Here is a 19,047-nt window from a genome sequence, read left to right on the forward strand (position 1 = left end):
CATCATCTTTTAATGTATTATTGCATTTATATCTCACATTTCCTGAAACAAGCAAGTGTGGTTCTCCGTGCCCCCCCCCAGCCTCCATTTTAGCCTCAACATCCCTGGGAGGTAGGTTACGCCAAGACATAGTGACTAGCCATGGTCATCCAGCGAGCTTAGTGGGGATATGAACCCCTAGCCTTCCACTCTAGCCACTAGGCCACACTGCCTCTCCATTGCAATGGGGAAGAGGGGAGAGTTTTTCCAGCAAGGCTTTTAGGGCCAGATGTGACTAAACATAGAACTGTCCCAATTATATTGAAAAGGGGAAGAGCTTGGGTTTTTCCTTTTCCTTTTTTTAAGAAAGCAAAAGGACCAATGCAGGGGAGCAATGCAGAAGCCCAACCCCATAATAAAATTTTCAGTCCCAATCTGATACCCTCCAGATGTTGTTGTGGCTCAGTGGCAGGGTAGCAGCTGCCTTGCATGCAGAAGAACGTTCAATCCCCTCTTCTCTTTCAACGCAGATTCTGAATCTGCACGGAAACAGGCTTAGCAAACTCCGAGACGTCTCCAAGCTCACCGGGCTTCGCAAACTCATCATTAGTTTTAACGAATTCACCTGTTTAGATGACGTTTACCACTTGGTAAGAGTAATGCCACTATATTTTTTCTCATTAGAGTGGGTATGTTCGTAAAAATTAAATTTAAGGTTGAATTGAAGGCACAAAGTGAAAAAGCCCTGAAGTGAAGGGAGTTTTTCATGGGGAAACGCACGTCTTTGGACATCATTGGATATAATATTTATCTGCTTAAAACCTTTGATGTGACTTCATAGATCATAGAATTGAAGAGCTGGAAGGGACTCCCAAGGGATATCTAGAACTCCGGAGCAGAACTCCGACGTATAGTTAGCAGAGTAAAAGCTTAAGCCTGTTGCAGGATTCCCAAGAAATAGACCAGAGGCAATTACGGTAATATTTCATCCAGCAAAGCTTTACTGCTACTGAAGGCAAATGAGCACAATGGTCACAAATCCAATACAATCAGGATTGGCCCTGTCCATAAAAAATCCAGTTGCAGCAGACTTAACTTACATTTTCAATAACTTATAATAAGTCTAAACCTTAACACTAAGCATGCTATGTACAAAACACCACACCAAAAGGAAAAGAAAGAGAAAGGCTCCTCCTGGCATTATTATAGTCTCCATGACCTTGACAAAGGAGATGACAGAACCAGTTTAAGCCAGCTGTACTCAGCTTCTCGGAAGGAATAACCCAAACATCATGAACCTTCTGCTTGCTTCTTTCACGCAGAGAAGCTTCCAGAACCCTCTTGAATTGAGTAGAATAGGAACGATCTCTACACATCAGATCAATACTTTCTGCATCAAGAAATGCAAACTGACAGACAGTTCCACTGTCAAGCCACCTAATACAATCGTAATACCATGCCCATTGTTCTGCAAACGAATTCGTTTCTTAGCTGCTTGCTTTTCAAGTCATCCTCGCACTTCTTACTTCTGCTGCAGCCGAACCTGGAATATTTTGACGCCAGCCATAACCACGTGATCACCCTGGAGGGCATCAGAGGCCTAAACAAACTGAAGTATTTGGACTTGAGCTGGAACCAGCTGAAGAAGGCCGGGGAAGAAATTGGCGTCTTACGGAAACATACCCCCATGGTGCTCAGTCTCGATATTCGTCATAACCCCTGGCATAAGGTAGATCTCCTCCTGAACTTGTAACGAAACAAAAAAAACCCCACAAAACTGGGGTCTTTTTTTTATTTTACTTCAGTACTGCCTTTCAAGTAAGCCCCATTAGCACTGGTCTTTGTTAACGCTACTAGGACAATTCCCTGTTTCTGCTGTGAGTGCTGTTCTAGGATGGCAGCGATGGGGAGCCTCTGGCCTGCAGATGTTGCCAGAGGTTTCCCACATCCTGCAGCTACTTCTGTGTTGGATATGATGCTGTTGTGGAAGCTACTTTCCCCTCCTGCCTCTCCACCCCCATCGTTCTGCCCGGACACTAAGGTCCAGCGCCGAGGGCCTTCTGGCAGTTCCCTCACTGTGAAAAGCCAAGTTACAGGGAACCAGGCAGAGGGCCTCCTCGGTAGTGGCACCCGCCCTGTGGAACGCCCTGTGGATGTCAAAGAGAGGAACAACTACCAGACTTTTAGAAGACATCTGAAGGCAGCCCTGTTTAGGGAAGCTTTTAATGTTTAATAGATTATTGTATTTTAATATTCTGTTGGAAGCCGCCCAGAGTGGCTGGGGAAGCCCAGCCAGATGGGCGGGGTATAAATAATAAATTATTATTATTATTTCCATTATTATTTATAGTAGTGCGTTAGAGAAGGCCGTGCTGAATTTCATTTGCTGTTCCTTTCATTTGCTGTCCATTCAGTTGCCTCGTTTATACGTTAAGATTAGGAGGAACTTTATTCGTATTAGCCAACGGCCATAGCAACATAAAACTGCAACGCGCTCTACGTGGGGCTACCTTTGAAGGTGACCCGGAAACTGCAATTAATCCAGAATGCGGCAGCTAGACTGGTGACTGGGAGTGGCCGCCGGGACCACATAACACCGGTTCTGAGAGATCTGCATTGGCTCCCAGTACGTTTCCGAGCACAATTCAAAGTGTTGGTGCTGACCTTTAAAGCCCTAAATGGCCTCGGTCCAGTATACCTGAAGGAGCGTCTCCATCCCCATCGTTCAGCCCGGACACTGAGATCCAGCACCGAGGGCCTTCTGGCGGTTCCCTCATTGCAAGAAGTAAGGTTACAGGGAACCAGGCAGAGGGCCTTCTCGGTAGTGGCGCCAGCCCTGTGGAACGCCCTCCCAGCACATGTCAAAGCAATAAACAACTATTTTACTTTTAAAAGTCATCTGAAGGCAGCCCTCTTTAGGGAAGTTTTTAATGTTTGAAGCTGTACTGTTTTTAATATTCAGTTGGAAGCCGCCCAGAGTGGCTGGGGAAACCCAGCCAGATGGGCGGGGTATAAATAATAAATTATTATTATTATATTATTATAAAACAAGCAATATATACAAATAAAAAGACAGCAATGGGTAAAAAGGGCAATCAAATGACCAAGATTATTGTTCAGATAGTGGCCCTTAATCTCACTGCACCCTCAATCGTTTATACGTTGCTTTCCCAATAAGATGGGCCAAAGAGGAATAAACAGCAAAACATAAATAAGAACTAATAAAAGAACTAAAAGCAATATAGCCATAAGGCAGGACTAACTGGTAGCTTCTCAATAAAATGCAAATGGCGTTGCATATTTCCTCCATCCCTACGCCTCGGTAAACACAAATGTTCTTAAGCTGCCCATGGAAGGTGACCAATGCAGGGCCTGGGATAACTTGCACTTTGGGGTAGGAGCCACCACCTGCGGGAATGTTGAGGCAAGCAGGAGAGGATACGTTGATTAAATATTATCCCTCCTCACTCACGCTAGTGAGCAAGCAGCAGAGCACATTCCCTTGCAGATTGCTGGAAGCAAGTTGATGGATTCATTAGAATCGTTGAAATTAAGCAATCCAATCTGGCTTGTCCAGTCTGGCTTGTTCCAGGTAAGTTTCCCCTTTTATTTCCCTCTTAAGATAATAACACGACAGTCTTCTTTAAAAGCAAGAGTAAAGTTTGCTTACATTCAGTTCAGCAGTGCTCTGAAGAAAGGCTTTTCTTGTGGTTACAGTTACGTTTGTAGAGAAAAGAAGTCTGAGCTGGGCTTCAGACTTTCTTCCTTGTGGCTTCCATCCTCTGTAAGGATGTGCCTTGTGCTGGCTAAGAGCCAGAAGAGGAGGTCCAAGAGTGTGCTGGTCCCGGGGGGTTATCGTGCGGCATGGTCCAAGTCCAGTCCGAGGTTGAGGGTGTGGTATGGGGGCTGTCCGTCAAGGCTGAAGCTGGGTCCAAGGCAGGGAGTCGGGTGAGGTCAGGAACTCTGGCAGAAGAGCAGGACAGGGTGCTGGCAGGAACAGGCTACCAACAACATTGCTCCCGCAACCTGGGACTGGGCTGGCTGGCTTTTATCTCCTCTGAGGCATAGGGCGGCCCTGGTCCACAGGTGACTCGCCTCTCCTGGCCTGGAGGCGAGCACTCCTCCTGCAGGAACTTAGTTCCCTCCGCCTCTCTGCCCTGAGCCTCTGCAGCTCAGGAGAGGCTGGAGGGTTACTGGACCCAGAGGCAACCTCAGCTTCCCCTGACGGGGCTGAGAGTGGAGCACCTGCAGGCAATGGGTCCTTGATCATCTCCGGAGCCAGAGCAGATTCAGCCTGAGGATCCGGCACAGGTGAGGGCCCTTCAGGTTCAAGCCCCAGCCCCGGCTCAGCCGGTCCTGGAGGCGGGGACTCCTGTGCAGGCTGGGATTCCTCAGGTTCAGTCTCTGAATCCGATTCCCAGGCCATCACATAGAGAGAAGCTTGAAAGGCGAAAATGGAAAAAGGGGAGATGGCGGCATGGCTAGCCCTTTTACAGAGTCAGCTAGGGTCATGCCCATCTACCTGGTCAAACACAAGGAGAGGTGGCTCCAGAACAGGTATGACAGGAAGTCCTCCCTGGCTGGAGCCACATTCCCCTGTGTGTCCACTCTAGGCAACAGGAAAATGTTGTACTTGACTGCTTCAGTGAAGATACATCCCACACCACTGAATGCTTCCATCCAAGGTCATCCCACTCTTGTTTTTCTCTCCTCCCCCCCCCCCCAGCCAGCCTCCGTACGCTTGAGTGTGATTGGCCAGCTGAGGGCATTGACCCACCTCGATGGACTTCTGATCACGGAGGATGAGGCGGCAGCTGCCATCCAGTTCATGGCAGACTCGAAAATCACGCAGGTTAGACAGCCCGGGTTCGTTTGCTCATTTAAGGCAGCGGCAAGGAAGAGTTCACGGCCCGAGTGGGACATCTCCTCATGGGCAAACCTTTGGAGGGAGGGGAGCAAGGTGTAGTGGGGTCAGCCCTGTCTTTAGCATATGCGCCTCCGGGGTGCAAAGATCTGCCCAGCACCCCCAAATTTCACGTGCACGGCGCTGTTGTGAATGACAGGTGCTGCTGTTGTGAATGACAGGCGCAGCCACTGGCACGGCACATGTGAGGTAAATGAGTGCACAAAGTCGAAAGTCCTTTAGTGAAACGGTAGGTATACATTTCGGTAATACCTAGGTATATATGTATTTTGTTTTTCTAGCTTCATCAAAATTATTTATTATTTCATAACAGGTAGATAGTTAAGAGCTTAGGTGGCTTCAGCAGCGGGCGCCTGGCACCCCCCCAGAATTTGGTGCCCAGGTGCCCCACACCCCTTGCACCCCCAGGTAAAGACGGCCCTGAGTGGGGTAGCAGAACTGGAAATAATGCCGATATATTTCACGCCTGACAACGCATGTGCCCTTTGAGTTTCAGATAGTACATGGGTAGATGAGTCGAAGAAGCCCGGGACACAAATTTTCAAGGCCCTCTAGCGGCTAGGGCGGCTCATTTGCCAGGATTTAGCGTTAAGTCTGGAAGTGTCTATTCAGTTCTGACCAGACTTTGTTTTGTGGGCATTCCCAAGAGGGGATGCGCGAAGGATATGCAGCAGGAGATCCATTTGGGTCCTGTACGTATGTCCACCAGGATTTCCACAACCACCCCATACTCTGAGCTGCAGACCCATAGACTGCAGGAACAGCTTTTTGTTTTAGAGGGTCCATAAACAAAGCGGGGGAGAAGTCAGAACAATGGTCAGTTTGGTTGGGTTGGGAAGCCTCCGCGTGCTGTTGGACCCCATCTCCCATCAGTCCCAGCCAGAATAGGCCAATAGCGAGGGATGATGGGAATTGCAGTCCAGTGACAGCTGAGAGAGCCACCCTCAAGGTAGGCAGAGTTGGCTTTCTGTTAAGATGATGGTCTCTCCAGCAGTCATAGAATCATAGAATCATAGAGTTGGAAGAGACCACAAGGGCCATCGAGTCCAACCCCCTGCCAAGCAGGAAACACCATCAGAGCACTCCTGACATATGGTTGTCAAGCCTCTGCTTAAAGACCTCCAAAGTAGGAGACTCCACCACACTCCTTGGCAGCAAATTCCACTGTCGAACAGCTCTTACTGTCAGGAAGTTCTTCCTAATGTTTAGGTGGAATCTTCTTTCTTGTAGTTTGGATCCATTGCTCCGTGTCCGCTTCTCTGGAGCAGCAGAAAACAACCTTTCTCCCTCCTCTATGTGACATCCTTTTATATATTTGAACATGGCTATCATATCACCCCTCATCTTCATCCATCTTGCAAGCTTTTTAGAAAGTGGAAAGTATGCTTGCCCTACCCAGAAATGAGCGAAATGAGCCAGCTCTAGCAAGGTTGGGAGAGGGGGAGAAATCCCCACTCTCACACACATTTGCTTTAAAAATGTCTCCAAAGGTGATTTGATTGGGTTACTGCGCGTTCGTTTGCTGCTTGCCTTCATTCTGGTGGTTTCGTTGCTCCAGGCGTCTCTGGTGGAGAATTCTCGGACGGACCAGGACAGGCTTCGCATCCTGAGCATCCTTCCTCAGGCCGTGATCCTGACCCAGATTAGCAAGAACAGAGTGGACGTGTTTCAGAACAACTGGCCTTCTCGGGTAAGGGGAAAACCTTATCAAATACCACGTGCTCGTAAAATCAGATCTCCTGAAATTTTGTGAGCAGGTCCACCATTTCTGGGGGCTGCTGTGCCACCCCCATGGCCATTCTCTAACTCAAGAAGACTCTTCCGCAGAAGCCTCTTAGAACCAGATTCTCCTCCACTCCATAGGAGAAAAAGATAGCTGGGTCTCTTTAACGCCGTGGCTCCCAAAGTGGGCAGTACTGGGCCCCCCGGGGGGGTCCAGTAGGATGATCTAGGGGGGTGCTAGAGGCAAGGGGACTGCTGGCGATGTAGACAACTGTCAGGCTTTGGAAGGCTGGCATCACTGCATCAAGTTCATAAAGTTTTGTTGAAATAAATAAACTAGCTTTAATTAAATAAGTGTGCAGTTAGCTGTTAAAAAGGTAAAGGTAAAGGGACCCCTGACCATTTGGTCCAGTCGTGACCAACTCTGGGGTTGCGGCACTCATCTCGCTTTACTGGCCGAGGGAGCCAGCGTACAGCTTCCGGGTCATGTGGCCAGCATGACTAAGCCGCTTCTGGCGAACCAGAGCAGCGCACGGAAACGCCGTTTACCTTCCTGCCGGAGCGGTACCTATTTATCTACTTGCACTTTGATGTGCTTTTGAACTGCTAGGTTGGCAGGAGCAGGGACTGAGCAATGGGAGCTCACTCCATTGCGGGGATTCGAACCGCCAACCTTTTGATCGGCAAGTCTGAGGCACCACCCGTGTCTTTTTTGGAATTTTATTGGGTCATTATCTTTCCTTAGTGGCTTGTGGAAACAGCTATTCTGAATAAGGGTAGGGGGAACTGGGAATGAATTTTTGGAACGAAGCAGTTGGAACGAAAAAGTTTGCGTTCGACAGATAAGATAAAAACAGACTGTTCCAAAATCCCTTCCGTGGCTCCATCTCAGAGTAAGCAGTTTGTGGTTATGATGGAGCCGCCTTCCTCTGACCAGTCAGGCTAACAGCCCATCAAGCTGGCTGATAGGCAACCATTTCCCAAGCTCTCTGGACAAACCTCAGGTCCAGCTCCTTTCAGCATAGTTCTCATTCTCCCTCCTCAATGACCACCCACCGTTCGTAGTCCGTTCCACAAAATAAGGCTATTGGACAAGGCAGTCCAGGGAGATCCTCAGGCACCTCGACCTGTCACAGTCTGTGTTGCGGCCCATCATCCAGGATCATGTTAATTTGCCATGTAGAAAAGGTTAAAAGCTCCTCTGTCAGTTCGATTTGTTGCACAGCGCATAGCATAGCTAGAGGAGAACACATTTGGGCAGATGAGCATAGCGTTCTGCTCTTTGTACATTAAGGGAAGCGCATTCACAGAGGCTGCCAAGGGAGGCGGACATTTCAGCCCATGGTGTCAACATTACACTGTGTGACATTGGTGCCAAAGGTGATTCGTATCGGGGGAAGGACACATTTTTGCTGAAAACATATATGCATTGCAACAAGAGGCGAAAAGAGAAACCTCTGGGGGTTCTCAAGGAGGTAGTTACTGGGTTTCAGAGAGATGGGTCCAGAACACACCTCAGTTACCTGTCCACTGGAGAATCTTTTGAAAGCCACTGTCTCACTGCCTCAGTCTCCACCTCTGTAAAATGGGAATCCTGGGAAGCTAGATTCCCACATTATTGTGAGGATGAAAGCAAGTAATGAGATATAAATCAGCACAGCACCACTGTTTTTAATGGTTTATCCTTTTTTAAAATGTCAATAAGAAATTTAAAAATGTTGGCAATCAGTCGGAATTTAGGCAGGTATTAGCCTCTGTACATTATTGTTAAAATGCAGCACTCAATGTGCACACACACTCACAGAAACTGAACTATAGAAATAGTGATTATTATTATCATTACAGTCATACCTCGTGTTGCGTTTGCTTCAGGTTGAGTGTTTTCAGGTTGCGTCCCACGGCGACCCAGAAGTACCGGAAAGGGTTACTTCCGGGTTTCGTTGCATGCACAGATGTGCAAAATGACGTCACGCGCATGTGCAGAAGTGACGAATCGTGCCCCGCAGCTGCACAGCTGCGGGTTGCGTTCTGCTTATGTTGCGAACGGGCCTCCGGAATGGATCCTGTTCGCAACCAGAGGTACCACTGTATTATTATTTATTACAGTTGTTAGTTGCTTTATACAAGAAGAAAAGACTCAGTGAAATTCTGGTCAGACCTCACCTGGAGTACTGTGTCCAGTTCTGGGCACCACAATTCAAGAAGGACACTGACAAACTGGAACGTGTCCAGAGGAGGGCAACCAAAATGGTCAAAGGCCTGGAAACGATGCCTTATGAGGAACGGTTAAGGGAGCTGGGCATGTTTAGCCTGGAGAAGAGGAGGTTAAGGGGTGATATGATAGCCATGTTCAAATATATAAAAGGATGTCACATAGAGGAGGGAGAAAGGTTGTTTTCTGCTGCTCCAGAGAAGCGGACACGGAGCAATGGATCCAAACTACAAGAAAGAAGATTCCACCTAAACATTAGGAAGAACTTCCTGACAGTAAGAGCTGTTCGACAGTGGAATTTGCTGCCAAGGAGTGTGGTGGAGTCTCCTACTTTGGAGGTCTTTAAGCAGAGGCTTGACAACCATATGTCAGAAGTGCTCTGATGGTGTTTCCTGCTTGGCAGGGGGTTGGACTCGATGGCCCTTGTGGTCTCTTCCAACTCTATGATTCTATGATTCTAAATTCAACGAGATAAAATATGCTCCTGTCTGTCATTCAGTGTAGGATAGGCTGTGCACCAAACATCATGTGCACTGATGACCCTCATACCTAGAATCCCAAATTCATTGATTCAGCAGAGTTATACAGTGAGGATTGCGTTTTCTCCTCACCCCACTCCTTCTGCTCCAACAGATCACGGTGTTAGACCTTGACGGCCAACATCTCAGCAGAATCAGTGGCTTGGACAAACTGGAGAATTTGCGGTGGGCATCCTTTAGCAACAACAACCTCACTAAGATAGAAGGACTGGATACTTGCCAAAATCTGGAGGAGCTCACGGTAGACGGAAACTGCATCACAACCCTCGAGGGTAAGGTATTTTGCATGCTCCGTTCCGAATATCCACAGCTTTGGCCGTTCCTGGACTTGGCTCTGCTCCCAGGGAGGAGGCCGGGGCCAGGAGCACTTCTGCACAGAAGCAGCTTTTGCAAGAGCTTTGCCGTTTCCTGGAGGAGATGGGCGTCACATGGTCGTCCGCCTTGGAGAAGCAGCGCTCAGAAAGGGCAGCTGGTGGAGAACGCTTTCAGTTCAGGGCCCTTGATACTCGATGGCACTGGCTTCTGAATTGTTTCTGGTGTAGCCAGGATTTATGTTAGAGGGTGGGCAGGACTGCCACCTGTCACCATCCTCTGTCTCTTTCTCGCAGATTCGGAATGAAGTGTCTCAACAACAGTTGTTTGCTTATTATTGTTGTTGTTGTTTAGTCGTTTAGTCGTGTCCGACTCTTCGTGACCCCATGGACCAGAGCACGCCAGGCACTCCTGTCTTCCACCACCTCCAGCAGTTTGGTCAAACTCATGCTTCGAGAACACTGTCCAACCATCTCATCCTCTGTCGTCCCCTTCTCCTTGTGCCTTCCATCTTTCCCAGCATCAGGTTCTTTTCCAGGGAGTCTTCTCCTCATGAGGTGGCCAAAGTATTGGAGTCTCAGCTTCAGGATCTGTCCTTCCAGTGAGCACTCAGGGCTGATTTCCTTCAGAATGGAGAGGTTTGATCTTCTTGCAGTCCATTGGACTCTCAAGAGTCTCCTCCAGCACCAGAATTCAAAAGCATCCATTCTTCAGCGATCAGCCTTCTTTATGGTCCAGCTCTCACTTCACTTCCATACAATATTATTATTATTATTATTATTATTATTATTATTATTACTTTGTCAAAGTAATAATCATACATAAATAAGAATAAAAATGTGCACCCCACCACCGAAACCATTCCATTGCAACTATCCAACCTTCCAAAATTTCAGCACCTCTTGCGATGGTTTGATCCCTTTCTGTTTTAACAGTACTGTACAGTTGTACCTTGCAGGCAGAAAGTGAGGAGGAATTAAAGAACCTTTTATTGAGGGTGAAAGAGGAGAGCGCAAAATATGGTCTGAAGCTCAACATCAAAAAAACGAAGATCATGGCCACTGGTCCCATAACCTCCTAGTAAATAGAAGGGGAAGATCTTGGGCTCCATGATCACTGCAGATGGTGACAGCAGCCACGAAATTAAAAGATGCCTGCTTCTTGGGAGAAAAGCAATGACAAACCTAGACAGCATCTTAAAAAGTAGAGACATCACCTTGCCAACAAAGGTCCGGATAGTAAAAGCTATGGTTTTCCCAGTAGTGATGTATGGAAGTGAAAGCTGGACCATAAAGAAGGCTGATCGCTGAAGAATTGATGCTTTTGAATTATGGTGCTGGAGGAGACTCTTGAGAGTCCCATGGACTGCAAGAAGATCACACCTCTCCATTCTTAAGGAAATCAGCCCTGTGTGCTCACTAGAAGGACAGATCCTGAAGCTGAGGCTCCAAGACTTTGGCCACCTCATGAGAAGAGAAGACTCCCTGGAAAAGACCCTGATGTTGGGGAAGATGGAGGGCACAAGGAGAAGGGGACGACAGAGGACGAGATGGTGGGACAGTGTTCTCAAAGCTACCAGCATGAGTCTGACCAAACTGCGGGAGGCAGTGGAAGACAGGAGTGCCTGGCGTGCTCTGGTCCTGGGGGTCACAAAGAGTCGGACACGACTAAACAACAACAACAACACAGTTGTACCTCTTGTTACGTCAGTCTCCGGTTGTGTTTTTTAGGATACGAACATGGCAAACCTGGAAGTGTATACTTCCAGGTTTCGCCCCGCGTGCATGCGCAGAAACACTCTATCGCGCCATGCGCAGAAGCCGCGCTTTAGTTGAGGACTTTTCGGGGTGCGAATGGCACCCTGGAATGGATCGAGTCCATAACTAGAGCTACCACTTTACAAATTCTACAAACACTCTCCATATCTCCTCAAAATCATTTCTCCTACATAGTCCCCCATCTTACCTTAATGGCACATGTTAATTTATCACTAATAGCTATATCCCACACCTCTTTATACCATTCTTCCATTTTATATTCTCCTTGCCCCTTCCACTTCCTAGCTATCATAATTTATGCAGCTGTCAATAAATTTGTGAGCAAGTCCTTCATAACCCGTGAACCTTCCACCCCATTGTAAATTGATAATAATGCTACCTCTGGACTTTTGGTCAGCTTTAACCCAGTGATTTCTGTTCAGTTCTTAAACAACCTTTGCTAGAAAAATTGTACATATTTACACCCCCGCCACATGTGAACATAATTCCCGGTTTCCCAGGAACAACAGTTGTTTTAAATTAGGTATTTTTTTACCACCAGTACTCTGAGAAATACGTCAAAACCTTCAGTCGTTTTAAAACTAGGAAGTTAAATTTTTAATAATTAACCCCAGGGTGTACCTTTCATGTGGTTAAAGAGTATATTTTGCAAAATTGCAAAGAGCACACCTTTTTTCATCTTATTTTTTTAAAAAAATCTTAACTTCTCGGATTTGCTGAAAACTAGGAGAAGCTTCCAGAACCAAGTTCCCTGCGATGTGATTGGTCAATTCATGGAAGCCCCGCCTATTGCTCAGTTGGGTTGCCAGTTGTATCGCTAGAATGTGCCACAACATCATCCATGTGACCTCAGCAAGCATTTTAATTATTCTTATCTCTTTTTTATTTATTTACTTAATTTGCGGGGGGAGGCAGACAATTTTGTCCCTTTGCTTTGATTTCTCTGTCTCCTCTTGAGAAATTATCGTCATTGTTGGTTTATTTTGTTATTTAATGTACCGTACTTAAATATACAGTGGTACCTCAAAGTCGAACGGAATCTGTTCCAGAAGTCCATTTGACTTCCAAAACGTTTGGGAACCAAGGCGCTGCTTCCGATTGGCTGCAGGAAGCTCCTGCAGCCAATCAAAAGCCACGGAAGCCGTGACAGACGTTCAGTTTCCAAAGAACATTCACAAACCGGAACAGTCACTTCTGGGTTTGCGGCATTTGGGAGCCAAAAGGTTCATCTCGCAAGGCGTTCGACTTCCAAGGTACGACTGTACTGCCTTTTCCCCAAGCCAGGATTCAAGGTGGCTTCCAACGTCTACAAAACTTTGTTCTCAAAAGCAAAGTAATAGTGAAAAACTGGCTAAGAGCAATATTTCTGAGTTAAAATACACCAAAATACATTTAGAACCAGCAGTTAAGATAGTTCGCCCTGACGGCAGCCCAGTGATCAGTACTTTGGTTTTCAAAGACCTGTCTGAACAGGAAGGACTTGGCCTTCATCACTGTTGTTGTTGTTGTTGTTGTTGTTGTTGTTGTTGTTAAGGGAGGGAGTTCCACAATATGGAAGCAGCCACGGAGAAAGCTCGCTCCCTTGTGTCACAGCTCTCACCAGAAACATTCTTTTTTCCCTTTCCCCAGGCATTTCGAAGCTCTGCAAGCTCATGAGGTTGAGCGCCAACAACAATCACCTCACCAGCCTGGAGAGGAATATTTTTGATAACTTGTCTCACCTCCATTATCTGTCTCTGGAGAACAACCGGATCACTTCCTTGGCTGGCTTGCAAAAAGCCTATGCGCTCATTGAACTCTACATAAGCAACAACTACGTTTCTTCCAACCAAGAAATATATCAGCTGAAGGTAAAGGGGGGGACATCACCACTTTAAAAGCGTGAATGAAAGTCAATCACCCATCTCCTATTACCCTCCTGAGAAAAACCCCACCCCACCCTCCCACTATATACAGTGGTACCTCAGGTTAAGTACTTAATTCGTTCCAGAGGTCCATACTTAACCTGAAACTGTTCTTAACCTGAAGCACCACTTTAGCTAATGGGGCCTCCCGCTGCCGCTGTGCCGCCGGAGCACGATTTCTGTTCTCATCCTGAAACAAAGTACTTAACCCGAGGTACTATTTCTGGGTTAGCGGAGTCTGTAACCTGAAGCGTATGTAACCTGAAGCGTATGTAACCCAAGGTACCACTGTATAATGGTCTGGTGACGTCTGTTTCAGTGTATCTCAAAAAGTGTGCATGCACACGAAAGCTCGTACCAACAACAAACTTAATTGGTCTCTAAGGTGCCACTGGACAATTTTTGTATATATTTCGACTGTGTCAGACCAACACGGCTACCTACCTGAATGAAACTTTTGTGAGTGTGTAGCGTCATGCCAAAGAGAAGGGATTGTGAACCACTGAGTCCGTTCCCCCTCAAACGGAAATACAGCTATTCTTTGAAATTCTTGTTTTTGGTATTTGGTTAAATATAAAATATGGTAATGTTATAAAAATAGAATTCTCCATATGTTTAGATCCAGGTTTGGGGCAAGTGCTCTTTGGTGAGAAAGCCCCAGTAGAGATTTAAAATCACAAAATATACAGCAAAGTAACACATGGAAATATAAGCTGTTTCACCGATAAAGATATCCCCTTCTAAATTGCTTCCAAAGTTCCCCTTACTTCCCTTAACGTAGAAAGAAATCACACGTTTGGTAGGTTAAAAGTGGTTTACTTACAGACTCTTCAAAGGTCAGATTCATGTGCTTTTCCATACAGCAGTAAGAAAACACAGGCAGTAAGACTTAGTTTCTAACATGGTGAGAGTTTCTAAATTGTATAGAAACACAATGATGACTTGCTTAAGCCATGCGGTCTAAGCTTGGAGCATCCAACTCCTTACTAGTAGGGTTCACACAGTGGAATGGTGGAAAGTGGGAGAACGAGACGCTTAATAACACCAGCCTCCTTTTCCAGGGTCTAAACAATCTGGTCATCCTGGACATGTATGGAAACCTGATCGTTTGGAAGCAGGATAACTACCGCCTCTTTGTAATTTTCCATATCCCATCTCTGAAAGCCTTGGACGGCACCGCAGTGGTGAGCTCCTTTTCTACGTAAAGGATATGTATAAAACTTTTATGTCTTATAAGCAAAGAAGGAAGCCAGCCCCAAGCAGAGTACAGAGTCAGTGTTGAATATTGTGCTTTGTTGAACATTGTGTTGAATATTGGGACCTTGGGGCAAATGTAGGGTTGCCGTATTTCAAAAAGGAAAAACCAGGACACCCCCAAAATTGTTGAGCTTCTCGCAGTGAGGAAACCGCCAGAAGGCCCTTGGCACTGGACCTCAGTGGCTGGGCTGAGCGATGGGGGTGGAGACGCTCCTTCAGATATACAGGACCGAGGCCGTTTAGGGCTTTAAAGGTCAGCACCAACACTTTGAATTGTGCTCAGAAACGTACTGGGAGCCAATGTAGGTCTTTCAAGACCGCTGTTATGTGGTCTCGGTGGCCACTCCCAGTCACCAGTCTAGCTGCCACATTCTGGATTAGTTGTAGTTTCCGGGTCACCTTCAAATGTGTCGAGTGCATTGCAGTAGTCCAAGCAAGAGATAATTAGAGCATGCACCACTCTGGCGAGACAGTCCACGGGCAGGTAGGGTCTCATCCTGTGTACCAGGTGGAGCTGGTAGACAGCTGCCTTGGACACAGAATTGACCTGCGCCTCCATGGACAGCTGTGAGTCCAAAATGACTCCCAGGCTGCGCACCTGGTCCTTCAGGGGCACAGTTACCCCATTCAGGACCAGGGAGTCCTCCACATCTGCCCGCCTCCTGTCCCCCCAAAACAGTACTTCTGTCTTGTCAGGATTCAACCTCAATCTGTTAGCCACCATCCATCCTCCAACCGCCTCCAGACACTCACACAGGACCTTCACCGCCTTCACTGGTTCTGATTTGAGAGGTAGAGCTCGGTATAATATTGATGGACACCCAGCGCAAACCCCCTGATGATCTCTCCCGCGGCTTCATGTAGATGTTGAATAGCATGGGGGAGAGGACAGAACCCTGAGGCACCCCACAAGTGAGAGCCCAGGGGTCTGAACACTCATCCCCCACCACCACTTTCTGAACACGGCCCAGGAGGTAGGAGCGGAAGACAGATGTGCTGTGTACACTCTGCGAATAATGACTTTCTTCTTATCTCTGTCCTGATTCTTCCAACATCCACCTTCAATCTTCTAACTTTCATTTCGGCTCTCAGTTAAAAATAAATAAATTAATGTCCACAATGCAGGAAGCAGCTGAAACTGAAAACGCTAAAGATTTATTTGGGGGCAAACTTAATGCGGATATGGTTGCGGAAAGACTGGGCCATTCCAACTTCAGCAAAATGCAAGAATTAAATTGGACGGCCTCTATGATCAGGTCAGTAATATTTTTAACACGAGTGACAAGGACCGCGGGCAGCTGCCCAGCTCTGTTTGTCAGCAGAGTTCCTAAAACCGCACATCGGCGCTTACCACTAATTGTCCCTGAATCCCTTTAAAAAGTACAGCTCCCACCATGCCTGGCTAGGGATGGGAAGCTCCCTAGAGAAGCCAGACTGTCTCCCTCCTTGCTGTCCTTCCACTGGTATGTGAAGAAGACCTCCTTATTCCAGCAGGCTTTTGGGAACTGTCTGCTTTTAATGAAAGGGCTGGTGCCTTGATTTGTGTGTGTGTGAAACATGCAGTGGTTGGGACTGGTCTAAGCTGGACTTGCATGCAGGGGTGGAGCAAGGTGGGTGCACTCTGTCCTGGGTGTCAGGTAGACTCTGCCCTGTAGGGCGGCAGGTAGACTCCTCGTCGCAAATTCAGTGTGGGGGAGGATGACAAGAAATTTTTCGTTCCGGGTACCACCTGACCTTGCTATGCCACTGCTTGCATGCCTGGAGAGGGAGTGTAGCTCAATGACAGAGCACAGCCTTTGCACACAGAAGGTACCCGGTTCCATCGCCACCATCTCCAGTTAAATAGATAATGAGTAGAAGACATGGAAAGCCTCTGTCTGAGATTCTGGAGAGTGGCTGCTGCTGCTGGTGGTGGTCAGAGAAGACAATATGGAGCTAGCTGGACCAGTTGGTCTGACCTGGAGTAAGGAGGCTTCCTATGTTCCTAGACCACTGTTTTCTTTCTCTGTCTCTCTCTCTCTTAATTTTTATTTATGCTTTTCAGGTTTATACATTTCCTTAATTTTACAGTCATTTTAACATTTCAAAACCTGACTTCCTTCCCCCTCTTTCTGCGGTTCCTTAAAGTTATTATTGTTTTTTATATCTTCGGCATATCCAAATTCATTTAATTTGCTCACTTGCTTATCTACTTTAAATATATACTCTTGCTAAAACTGCAGGTTATTATAATAATTTTTATCTTTTTGCAGTTTATCTGTAAATATTCAATAAACCATTTCCATTCTTTTATAAAAAGTTTGTTATCTTGATTTCTTATTCTTTGGTAAGTTTCACCATTTCTGCACATTCTATAAGTTTTTGTATCCATTTTTCCTTTGTTGGGACTTCTGCTTCTTTCCAATTTTGGGCGAGTAACATTCTTGCTGCTGTAGTAGCACACATAAATAAATTTCTGTACGATTTAAGTAGCTCTGTCCCTATAATTCCCAAAATGTTTTCCATTTGCTTTGAAAAGGGAAAGAAAAGCTCTGTCGGTGCTTCCTTAGAGCATGCCTCAGGGCGGGAAACAGCACCAGGTTTTATTTACCATCCGCTCTCTCTAAATGTCTTCTTTCTTTCTTTCCTTTGTCTGACTCAGAATGGTGGATCTTGCGCCAGCAGACCAGTTTAAGAACATCACCAGCGTGAATTTGCAGAACAACAACCTCACCTCTTTCAGTGGTCTGGTCTACCTCCCTAACATCAAGGTGAGTCATCTGTGCTTCCTATTCTTCCCCTCTCATTCACAGGGAATAGAGTGCAGATATAGATGGCCCTGGTGTGGATGTGCGAGGGCTATTTCAGACTTACTTAAAAAAATTAATTATTACCATTTACTACAACTATGCCCCAGTTTTTAGTCCTCCGTCTCAGTCTTCTTTCTCTCCTCCTCCACAGATTATTATAAGGGTGAATGCTGTGAAGTCCATACATTGCTTTGCAATGTCAAGGATAGTAGCAGCCAGGGGTAGTAGCCTCAGAAGTTCTAGAGAAGGGGTGGGGAACCTGCAGCCATGCAAACGTTCTTGGATTCCCATCAGCTCCAGCCAGCCTGGACCAGTGGACAGTGATGGTGGGAGCTGGATGCAGTAGGCCACAGGTTTCCCATCCCTGCTCAGAAGGCTGCTGTCAGGAGTGAGGCAGCAGTAAATCACACTGTGTGAGTTAACTCTTTATTAGCCAAAACGTGATCGGCATAGTAGTGTCGGGCTTAATGAAGCAGCTCTTGAGACTGAAGGTTCCCACATCCTCACAGCTGCCTAAGTCCCCTCTGTAGGGATGCGGGTGGCACTGTGGTCTAAAACACTGAGCCTCTTGAGCTTGCTGATCGGAAGGTCAGCAGTTTGAATCCATGCAACGGAGTGAGCTCCCGTTGCTTTGTCCCAGCTCCTGCCAATCTTGCAGTTCAAAAGCATACCAGTGCGAATAGATAAATAGCTACCACTGCGGCAGAAAGATAAACGGCATTTCTGTGTGCTCTGGCTTCTGTCACCACGTTAGTCATGCTGTCTGTGGACAAATGCCAGCTCCCTTGGCCTGAAAGTAGAGATGAGGGCCACACCCTATAGTCAAATTCAACTGGACTTAACCATCCAGGAGTCCTTTACCTTTACCAAGTCCCCTCCACTCCATGATTTTCCCCAAGCAATTGGAGACTGTGCCTGCATGTCTCTTCTCCGCCCTTTTCCTGCCTCTTCTGGTTCTGGGAGACCTTCTCCCTCTGCCCCCTCATCGTTGTCCCACCACCACTCTCCGGGTTCTAAGCCTTCTTCCCTTCTGGGTTCCCCAGCTGGTCACTCTCATCATTCTTCTGCATCTAACCAGTCCACGACATCCTAGGACTAAGCAGGTCAGAACTGTGGATCTATCTTTATTCCCTGTTTGCGCTACTTGCCTCATCCTAGGTCATAGAATCATAGAAAATTATGGAGTTGGAAGAGATGCCAGGGGTCATCTGGTCCAACCCAATGCAGAGGGTCAATTATGGGTCCTTTTTACATGGCCAAACTGAATTCACCTGATATCCTCCAGCTCCCTTTTTTATGCAGGTCCTCTGCCTCAACTACAATCACATCGAGTCGATCCTTCCCAGGCAGAAGGTTTCAAATCACTTAACCAGCAGGCAGCTGCTGTACCAGAAAGTGACATCCAGCGGCTACGGACAGCAAGGATCTTCCAAAGGAAACAGGTATGTCGTAGATAAGTCCAGCAGGAGCTGCTGAAGATGGATGGGTGTTCTGACGCACCGTTGCTTTGTGAAACCCAGATGGATGACGCTTCCCCTTTGGGAGGTTGGTCTATGGAGGGAGAACCATTTCTATGCATTTACAGTGGGGGCTGCCTGCTTCCCAAGTCAGACACCCTGGGTCCCCCTAGT

General features: G+C 46.9%; 1 protein-coding gene across 3 annotated transcripts in view; it reads left to right on the forward strand.

The window, feature by feature from the left end:
* The window catches only part of LRRC9 (leucine rich repeat containing 9), an 82,610-nt gene that overhangs the window by 41,675 nt on the left and 21,888 nt on the right, over positions 1-19,047 (forward strand). For all 3 annotated transcript variants that reach the window (XM_081191126.1, XM_081191124.1, XM_081191125.1), the window contains 10 exons: positions 510-629; positions 1,517-1,708; positions 4,706-4,831; positions 6,462-6,593; positions 9,471-9,648; positions 13,096-13,316; positions 14,432-14,554; positions 15,753-15,883; positions 17,269-17,377; positions 18,719-18,858. In XM_081191126.1, coding sequence (XP_081047252.1) covers positions 510-629; positions 1,517-1,708; positions 4,706-4,831; positions 6,462-6,593; positions 9,471-9,648; positions 13,096-13,316; positions 14,432-14,554; positions 15,753-15,883; positions 17,269-17,377; positions 18,719-18,858 — 1,472 coding nt within the window. The remainder of the gene's footprint in view (positions 1-509; positions 630-1,516; positions 1,709-4,705; positions 4,832-6,461; positions 6,594-9,470; positions 9,649-13,095; positions 13,317-14,431; positions 14,555-15,752; positions 15,884-17,268; positions 17,378-18,718; positions 18,859-19,047) is intronic.

This window comes from Podarcis bocagei (assembly GCF_964188305.1).
Source record: "Podarcis bocagei genome assembly, chromosome: 1".
NCBI classification, from domain to species: Eukaryota; Metazoa; Chordata; class Lepidosauria; order Squamata; family Lacertidae; genus Podarcis; species Podarcis bocagei.